The sequence below is a fragment of the Nicotiana tabacum genome, chromosome 1 (genome assembly GCF_000715075.1).
Source record: "Nicotiana tabacum cultivar K326 chromosome 1, ASM71507v2, whole genome shotgun sequence".
NCBI lineage: Eukaryota > Viridiplantae > Streptophyta > Magnoliopsida > Solanales > Solanaceae > Nicotiana > Nicotiana tabacum.
This window is the reverse complement of record NC_134080.1, coordinates 207557576-207568136: the sequence shown is the minus strand read 5'-3', so window position 1 is coordinate 207568136 and position 10561 is coordinate 207557576. Positions and strand designations below refer to the sequence as shown.

At 35.9% G+C, this 10561-nt stretch overlaps 1 protein-coding gene across 1 annotated transcript; it reads left to right on the top strand.

Moving 5' to 3' along the window:
- The first annotated feature begins 5873 nt into the window (after nucleotides 1-5873).
- LOC107794617 (glutaredoxin-C9) lies at nucleotides 5874-6944 on the top strand. The gene is made up of 2 exons (XM_016617120.2): nucleotides 5874-6031; nucleotides 6189-6944. The coding sequence occupies exons 1-2, from the start codon at nucleotides 5917-5919 to the stop codon at nucleotides 6575-6577; spliced, it is 504 nt and encodes a 167-aa protein (XP_016472606.1). The 5' UTR covers nucleotides 5874-5916; the 3' UTR covers nucleotides 6578-6944.
- Nucleotides 6945-10561: the final 3617 nt, after the last annotated feature.

Sequence of the window (10561 nt, the reverse complement as noted above, 5' to 3'; positions counted from 1 at the left end):
AGTGAGTACTAATAAAAATTATACCTTTCCTTTGGCTTGTGGTAGTGGACCCACGATATCCATCCCCCACTTCATAAAAGGCCACAGTGCAACAACCAAATGTAATAACTCTTCTAGTCGATGCATGTTGTTACCATATCTTTGGCACTTGTCACATTTGGCCACAAATCTTTCTGCCTCTTCTTTCATTTTTGGCCATTAATACCCTGCTCTAGTTAGAGTTTTTACCAAGGATCTTCCTCCTACGTGATTTCCACAATGTCCTTCATGTACTTCTCTGATCATATACTCTGTTTGAGAAGGCCTGAGACACCTTGCTAAAGGGCCATCGAACATCTTTCGATGTAAATTGCCTCGATCCAAATAATAACGAGCAACCTTTTGTTGAAGTGATTAAGCCTTTTTCTTATCTTCAGGTAGAATTCCGTACTGCAAAAAATTAACGATCTCGTTTCTCCAATCCTAGGTTAAATTATTGAAATTTACCTCATTTTTATCTTGGTCAAGTGTCGAATGAAACAAATGTATTATAGAAGCATTTTCTTCATTTGTTACTTCTACAGCGGATGCACGATTAGCCAACACATCTACTTAGCCAACACATCTACTTCGACATTTTCTTCCCTAGGTATCTGTACGATTTTCCAAGATTGGAATTGTCTGATCAAATCTCGTGCCTTTTCCAAATATTGTTGCATCCTTGCCTCTATAGCTATATAAGTCCTAGGCATTTGATTAAATACGAGTTACGAGTTGCTTTTGATTATAACCTGCTCTATTCCGAGCTGTTGTGTCAATTCTAAACCTGCAATCACAGCTTTATATTCTGCTTTATTATTAGTAATAGGATGACACTTTATGGATTGCCTTACAGTTTCTCCCGTGGGTGGGATTAGAATAATGCCTAAACCCGCTCCTTTAACATTCGAGGAGCCATCAGTAGACAGGGTCTAAGTACCTGGATTAGACCCGTTAAATACCTGCAATTCTTTTTCTGCTTCTGTTACCATCCCTGGGCTAAAGTCAGCCACTAAATCTGCTAAAACCTGTGATTTTATCGTAGTTCTAGGTTGATATGTGATGTCATATTCACTTAGTTCTATGGCCCACTTGGCTAATCTACCTGATAACTCTTGCTTATGCAATATATTTCGTAAGGGGCAGGCGATCACTACAGAAATACGGTTACATTGAAAATAAAGCCTTAATTTTTAGATGCCATAATTAATGCTAAAGCAAGTTTTTCTAAATGAGGATATCGATTTTCAGCATCTAGTAAGGACTTGCTAACATAATAAATTGGAGATTGTTTGCCTTTATCGATTTTCAGCATCTAGTAAGGACTTGCTAACATAATAAATTGGAGATTATTTACCTTTATCTTCTCGAACTAGCACTGCACTTACCGCCATTTTTGACATAGCGAGATAGATGAGTAGCCTTTCACCGCCCTTTGGTTTAGCCAGCAACAGTGGGTTTGATAAGTATATTTTCAGAGTTTTGAGTGCTTGTTGGTATTCTTTAGTCCATTCAAATTAGATTTTCTTTTTCAATACTGAGAATAACTTAAAGCTTTTTTCGGAAGATTTAGAACTAAATCTAACCAATGCTGCTATCCTACCTGTCAACCTTTGCACTTGTTTTTTTACTCGTGAGTATATTCGGTATTTCTTCAATGGCTTTAATCTGCGCTTTACTATAATTCCTCGGTTAGAAACTAGAAAACCTAAAAACTTACCTGAAGACATGCCAAATGCACACTTTTCGGGATTTAACTTCATATTGAATTTGTGGAGAATTTGAAAAGTATCTAACAAATGTTGAATGTGATCCCCCGCCCGTGCTGACTTGAATAACATGTCATCAATGTAGACTTCCATGATTTTTCCCAAATGTTCTTGAAACATATTTTTTACTAACCTCTGGTACATGGCGCATTCTTTAGACCGAGGGGCATGATTTTGTAACAGTAAGTCCCCTATCTGTAATAAAAGAAGTTTTTTCCTCATCTGAAGGATCCATTTTTATCTGATTATATCCTGAATAAGCATCTAAAAAACTCAACAATTCGTGCCCTGCAGTTACATCAATTAGTTGATCTATGTGTGGTAAAGGAAAAGAATTTTTGGGACAAACTTTATTTAAGTCAGTATATTCTACACAAACTCACCATTTACCATTCTTTTTGGGTACCACTATAGTATTAGCTAGCCAATTAGGATATTTTACCTCATGGATAGATCCGATTTTTAAAAGCTTTTGTACCTAATACTGAATTACCTGGTTTTTGAAGGATCATTGTTTCCTTTTCTTTTGTTTGATAGGTGGATATATTGGATCTTCATTTAGCTTATAGGTCATCGCCTCCGGTGGTATACCTGTCATATCTGAATGCGACAAAGCAAAGCAATCTGCGTTAGCTTTTAAAAATTCAATTAACTTACTTTTCATCTCTGGGCTCAGGTTGGTTCCGATTAAACTTTTCTGTCTAGCCAATGTATAAACAACACCACCGCTTCAGGTTCCTCAGTTGTTGTTTTGATGTTTTCGTTCTCTTCTGGCTCTTGAATAGTATCAGGTCTTGAGTCTACATCGGTTTGTCCATCTTCGGTTGAAGTTTGAGTTGTTAAACCCTCAAAAGAATTTTGTAATTGTTATTTCACATCTGCAACGTCATTTTGTATGCTTGAATTCACCACTGAATTGATACTTCTAGAAGCCTACTGATCACCACGGATTTGCCTAATTCCCATTGTGAAGGGAACTTAATAACCTGATGTAAAGTAGATGGAACATCATCCATCTTGTGAATCCAAGGTCTGCCAAGGATAATATTGTACGCCATATCCGTATCTATTACTTGAAATTTTGTATCTTTAAGAACTCCTTCTACGAATGTGGTGAGTATTATCTCCTCTTTTGTGACAATGCTTAAATTGTCAAATCAGATAAGGTATGTGCATTGGGTACCAATTTGTCATCAGCTTGCATCTCGTTTACCCCTCTTAAAAGAATGATATTTACAGAGCTACCCGGATCAATCAAAACTTATTTCACATTAGTATAATGTACAAGTAAAGATATTACCAGTGCATCATTGTGTGGAATCAACAAGCCATCTGCGTCTACATCATCAAATATTATATTGTCTTCTTCAAAAACTTGGCGAACTCGCTTCCCGTGGGTGATTGTGATTTTTGACACCTTCTTTGCAGCCGTATATGTCACGCCATTGACCTTCTCCCCTCCGCTTATGACATTAACTGTTCTCTTTGGTGACGGAGATTTTGGTGGCTCTTGTCTATTCTTTATATATGCTTGCTTACCCTTCTCACTAAACAAATTGGTTAAGTAGTCTTGTTTTAATAAGTGCTCTACTTCACATGTAGCAATTTGTAATCTGCTGTTTTATAGCCGTGATCATTGTGAAACTCGTACCAGAAATTAGGGTTTCTTATATTTGGTTCAGTCTCATTTTCTTTGTCCACCGCACCTTATCTTCCATGCTTCTTAAAACAGATACCAACTCAAATGTGCTAACATTGAAACTGTAACCACCAATCTTCGCTTTTGAACTTCTGTTGTTGTCCTGCGTATCTCGCGTGTCTCGCTCCTTTACAAACTTGGACGACGAACCTGAATCTCTATCCTTTGATCTGGAATCATACCTCGAGTTCTTTTGTTTTGAACGTGAATCCCTTCCTACTGATCCTATGTAAGGTTCGTACCTGTTCTTACCAAACCTTTTTTTAGTTTCTGGTCGCCTTGAACATACTCTTTCATCTCCCCAGGACTGAGTGATAGTATCTTCTTCTATCCGCAGCTTCGTGTTATACCTGTTGTAAACATCATTCCAAGTTGTTGCAGGGAATTATCATAAGCTTTCTTTGAGTCTCCTCATGGCTTCTGAGTTTTTTCATTTAGATTACTTGCAAATACCATAGCGCCCAATTGTCAGGTACATGTGGTAACATCATTCTTTCACGTTGGAATCTATCTATGAATTCCCTGAGTAGCTCCGTATCTCCTTATTTTATTTTGAAGATGTCTTCCATCCTCTTTTAAAATTTTTGAGCTCCAGAGTATGCTTTTATAAATGAATCTGCAAGCTCATCAAAAGAATCAATGAAATTTTCAGGTAAAAGAGAATACCATGTTAGTGCTCCCTTTGTGAGTGTTTCACCAAATTTTTTGACCAGCACTGATTCAATCTCTTGCTTAGTTAAGTAGTTGCCCTTCGCGCCAGTTGTAAATGCAGTTACATGATCTCGTGGATCGGTTGCCCCATTATACTTCGGGATATCGAGCATCTTAAACTTTTTTGTAATAGGCAAATGAACGGCACTTGGCTTCCAGGGTTGTTGAGAATATTTATCCATATCCACTCTTTTGATTATAGATGGAACACCAGATATCAGCTCTATGCGATTGTTCTGCTCCTTGAGTTATTTCTCAGAAGTTAGTAAAAAACTTTGTAAATCAGAACTAATTGGGATACCTGACCCTCCATCGCGAGATTCGCTGGGAGTTCCTCCACTGCCTGAATTAGTGAGTCCTGAGCGTGGATTCTCTATGGTTGCGGTATTATTTGGAGGCGGAGTTGGTGGTACAGGTGGTATTCCGCTAACGAAAGCTTGAAGAGCATTGTTCACGTGTTCTGCAATTAGTTGCTTCAATGCATCATCAACATTTTGATTGTCTCCTTGTTGAGTATTCACATGTGATGTTGATCTGTCAGGTGAATTGTTTCGGGAGTGTCGAGGAGAATTTTGAGGTGAAGGGATTAGGGTGGCATTCTCTTGATGATTCTGTTGGTTCAACTGGTCTTGCTGGTTTTGTTAATTGTTGTCGTTAGTGGTCGACATGATTTTTTAACAGAAAAATAAAATTGAAAAGTGAAAAGATTATCAGATTCCCGGTAACGGAACCAATTTGTTTAACCAAAAAATAGAAATTTCGGTCAAAGCCTATTTTTAGAAGTACTCGGGTTACTGATAATCAAGAAAATCAATATTCTCGCAATAAGAAAGGAAATAAGAATATGAAATAGCAAATTAATCAATAAATAGCAAAAGAAAATAATTGTATTCCAATAATAATCAGAATGTGTCTGTACAAATGATATCTCTTTCCTTTTTATAGGAATCTATGAGTATAACGTCTTTCCCCTTTTATGACCGAATCATTATGAGCATTAATGACATTAATGAGATGTTATAATTGGTAATCGTAACTGTTCATGAAGATTCTGTAATGTTTGAGATCATTCACGCTCATTAATTGGTGATTCACGAATTTTTCCTTTTTTCTGTCTCGATTCATTCCGTCGGTAGCTCTTCATGTAACTGTTTAAACTTGAACGACCATATCTTCTCCTCTCGTGGATGATTTGCTTGTATCTATTACGACTCGTGCCTCTTTTAATGCATTTCTCCAACTATAGTTTTCTTAATGATCCACGTGTCTTGTCTTATCAGCCATTCACATAAATTCACGTGTAATATTTATATTTACCAATACACATTATGTGTACTTTTTTCCAACACGATAATACATTTTACTTATACGTTTTAACTTTTCGCCGTCCAAAGTTAAGGTACCACTTATTTGCCACAGTGCCATACATACTTGGAAAATTGACTCCTACAATTCTTTAGTATCGTGTGGAAACTTCCTTTCATTTGAGGCTTTCCATAAGTCACCACTTGGAATTTTTCGCACAATATTAAAGTATTATTATAACGTATTGAAAACGTACCAAACAGTAAACATGACGTTTATTGTTTCGTCACAGCCGTTGACGTTAGGGCACTACACCACTTTCATTCACCTCTCTCCTACAACCAATTATATATTCACCACTTCCCTCTCCATTTCACTTCCCTTTCTCTCCCTCCCCCCACCCCCAAACCCACCATGCAACGATCTATACCATATAGAAATTGGCTGCCGTCCACCACCACCACCACTACAGGCGGAAGCTCCTCCACCACCTCTAGTGGTGGTTCCACCTTATTTGAGTCATATTCAGGTGAACATAGAGACAAATTCAGAATTTAAATTTAGTTAGTTCAATTTTAGATTCTTATCACTGAATTTATTTGCACGTACGAATTTATTGACTTACTATATTATTTTTTAAATTTTTTAATGATTTTCACATGTATTTCTACATTGCGCCTCTGCAGGTGAGAGCAACGAAACCTACTCTAATAGCAAGAGAAATCAAGATAAAAACTCAGGCATCAGTACGGGCGTGGCAAAATTAGTATCAGAGAATGCAATAATTGTCATAGCGACACGTGGATGCTGCATGTGCTATGTCATCAAGAATTTGCTACTAGGGTTAGGTGTTAACCCTACGATTTTTGAAGTGAACAAGGAAGATGAAGAAGATGTGATGAAGGAGTTGTCGAGAATTGTGGGTGGCGATGAACAAAACGGCGGCGGAATACGGCAGTTTCCGGTGGTTTTTGTAGGCGGAAAGTTGTTCGGAGGACTAGAAAGAGTGATGTCTACACATATTTCTGGTGAATTAATTCCAATACTTAAAGAAGCTGGAGCTTTATGGCTTTGACTTAAGTCAATTATTTATTCTCTTGTCTGTCTTTCGTATATCTTAGGTAATTAATCATTGACAGAAAAATCAGGAATTTTCTTACATCCCACTTTTACTCCATCTTGCTTAGATTTTTCAGTGGAACTCGAATTCTACTTTTTTTAATCTTTTTTTTCAAAGGTAAGATAGGATCTTTTAAATGGAAAAAAGTTGAATAAAAGATTATGATGGCAAGATTCTTTGTATATGATGAGAATAAGATTATTGCTAAAATAATGTATTATTAATCTTCGAGAGGGAAGGTACAACACTAGGAGTATCCATTATTGTCCAAGTTAGGCACTTGGATTAATCATTAATATCATTCGAAGACCTCCATTTACCATTTGTTGACTTTGACTTTTTGGCATTTTGCATATTATTATAGTCAATAAAGAGACAATGACTTATAATCTTGATCATGACATGCTAATTTCGCTTTTTTCTTCTTCCTCTGTCAAGTAATTTATTATAACGTATCCCGTATTCACACGTGGTTTAGAGAAGAGCTGCATTCCAAAGATGTGATGTAGACAGTTTTCCTAATACAAGTATTGTTGACTTTTTCCATGATTGTTTTACTGATTGCATCCTAATCATGCGGTGATAATTTTATTATTGCTCCAAAACTTCCCGGATCACCGGTAATAAATTACAATACAATTCTTGCAGTATAGTTTGTGTTTAAAATCTGATCAGTGGGGAAGAATAGGCAAATTAAAATGCTCTTATCACCAAAAAGGAAAAGAAGCTCCATTAACTGCTAAGGTTTAAAAAACTTGCTCTTCTTTCTTGTAAAATACATTACTTTCAATTTTATTTTTTAATACTATTTTTCACTTTAATTTATAATTACCACTTTTGGAAATTTACTAATTTCATCAAATACATTACTTACCATAAAATTAAAATTCTAATGGTGTTTCATCAATTCTATCGAACATATCATGAAACATGGAAGTTGATCACGCCCAACTCTAGTCCTAAAAAGGACAAGCAGTCGCTGCAAATATAATCTGGTCTAAAAGTCCGAAGTTGAATCCCACGGAGAACTAAGGCTTAGCTATAGCTGTTTAATATCACTAAGAAAACAAGTTTGAACAATTTTCTAAATTATAAAGATTGAGATTTATATTTCTAACTAATTAACTAGCAAATACTAAAAAGCGATAAAATTATCAACTAACGAGACAAAGGGTTAGAGACTAAATTAAGGAGGTCTAGAGTTATGATTTTTTCAATTATCGGAATCCTTCCAACTATGTTCCCCTACAATTTCGCCTAAGTATTCTTTACTGATCGTGAGCACTTTTGGCGCCGTAATTCTCTCTCGAGTAACTACAACAAATTGCTAGACATATTTTCTCGAGCTACTCTAGTTGACTTCATTTAACCGCTCGCTATGACCACGTCAAGGCTTTGTTATTTCTAAACCTACCTGTAAACCCACTGTATTGATTTATCACATACGTTAGGAGTGACGTTGTTCAACAACCACCTAAATATGTATCCTTTCTCAAGCAACACATAATAAATAGGCACAGTCCATCGATGGACATTCAGTCAACTGAAATAAGCACGCAGTTGAACAAGTAGATAAATCCAAAGGTTAAATTATATTAAAACATAACAAGAATTCATCCTCCAAGAGGTTCCATCAAAACTCTAGATAATAAATTAGCTATTCATAATAGTATGCAAAAATACAATACTAGAATTCATAACCAATAATAGAAATAGGAAGAAAGAAGTGAGAAACTTGTAGAAGAATTCTCCGCTTGCTCCTAGTATGTTCTTGCCTCCTTCGGTCGAATCCCCGGTCTCCTTAGCCTGCTTAAGTCTAAATTATGTCCAAAGTATGTCAAACGTGCTCAAAATACCATTTTTCCATGTATATATACCAAGTAGGGTCGGGCCCAAACAATTATACCTTCTCATACGCGAAAAAGGACACTTTTCCAGGTCAGGACGTTCGTGGCCGCGGATTTTTCACCATGTTCTGTTTGGAATTTGGAAAAATGTAAAATATGAAAGTTGTATCCCTTTGAATTAAATTTCCAACCATATATTGTGGAGTTCAAATGGAGTTCTGAGCAAAAAGGTATATGTATTTTACTAGACAGTGCGCAATATGCCTACTCGATTCTTCGTTCATTCTTAACTATCATCCGTTGATCCCCGAACACGATCTCGGCTTAATTCCTTAAGATTATACTCAGACTTCAAAGCTCCAAATCACTTGAATTCATTCCATAACATCTACATAGCTCGAAATCACTCCTACAAGGCATAAAACACACAATTAGTGAAAAACACTAGCGATTAAAGCTCAAACTCAATTAAAGTGCAGTAAATTAGAGTGTAATAAGCAACTAAAATACGTAATTATAGCCTATTATCAGAAGTCAAATTCTAATGGTAATAAATTCATTATTCAATCCTCTTTTGTGCATACACTACTAAGGCTGGTAGGAAAGCAAAAAAAAATTATCAATTTTCGACCGACTTTAATCCGTCGATATAAGGCTGGTCGGTAATAAATGGCGACCGAAGTAGGTCGTAATTTTTGACCGGTTTTGATCGGTCAATTAAATATCATAAACGACCAAAAAAGAAAAAATATACTGAAAAACGCGGCCTAAGTCAGTTGGTATTTTCCGACCGAAGTCAGTCGGTATTCTTAATTAGGTAAGTAGAAAATGCACCATCTGAGAATTGAACCGGGTCTATACCGTGGCAGGATACTATTCTACTACTAGACCATTGGTACATTTTGGTTCAAGGCTTCTGTTATTTTAGTTGTACTCTTTAATTGCATTTTCGTGCGAAAATAACCGATCGATTTCGGTTAGTTTTATTAAATAAAATAAAATTACCAGTCGAAATTAGTTGGTTTTTAAAAATGACCGACCGAAATAACTTACTGATCTCGTTCAATTTTTTGAATATTAATTTTAATTTATTTTAGATGAAAACCCGACCAAAGTTTGTGGGTTTCTTAAAAAATAAATTTGGCGGACACAAAAATAGTTTTCCGCATTTTGCGCCAAAAAAACGATCGAAGTTAGTTGGTTTTGCACTAAAAAATTGTAAAAAGGTATATTTTGAAAAACCGACCTTCTTGACCGATTGAAGTCGGTCGGTCAGCCGCGGTCGATTTTGGCCGAATTTCTAGTAGTGATATACCACAATTCCTACTATCTGATGTTAGAATAATAATAACAAACCTAGTGTGATCTCACAAATAGGGTTTTAGGGAGGATACTGTATACGGAGACCTTACCGGTATCTTGTGAAGGTAGAGTGACTATTTTTGATTGACTTTCCACTCAAGGAATGACGAAAAAAGCAGTAGTAACAAGCAGTAAAAACAACAAGATAATAAGATAATTAGAAAATACAAGAATTATACTAATACTACCACTACTAGAAATTCGGCAAAAACCGACCATGGTCGACCAAAGTTGGTCAACTTTCAAAATATTTTATTTTATAATTTTTTTTACGAAACCGACCAACTTTGGTTGGTTTTCTTTGGCGCAAAAATACGGAACCAATTTTGGTCGGTTTTTCATTTAAAATAAATAAAAATTAATATTAAAAAAATCGACCGAAATCAATCGGATAATTCGGCCGGTCATTTTAAAAAATAGACCAACTTTGGTTGGTAATTTTATTTTTAATAAAACAGACCAACTTTGGTCGGTTATTTTCGTGCAAAAATACAATTAAAGAGTATAAATGAAATAAAAGACAGTTTTAAAATAAAATACACCAATGATCTAGTGGTAGAATAATATCCTGTCACAGTACAGACCCCGGTTCGATTCTCAGATGGTGCATTTTTTAATTATATATTACAATACCGACCAACTTTGATCGGTTTTTTCGGCAATTTTTTTGAATCTAATTGACCGACCAAAGTTGGTCGGTAATTTCCGACCAACTTTGGTCGGTATGCCT

Coding starts and splice junctions, on each gene's coding strand:
- LOC107794617 (XM_016617120.2), top strand. CDS start 5,917: ATGCAACGATCTATACCATATAGAAATTGGCTGCCGTCCACCACCACC. Junction 6,032..6,188: donor CTTATTTGAGTCATATTCAG/GTGAACATAGAG, acceptor GCGCCTCTGCAG/GTGAGAGCAACGAAACCTAC.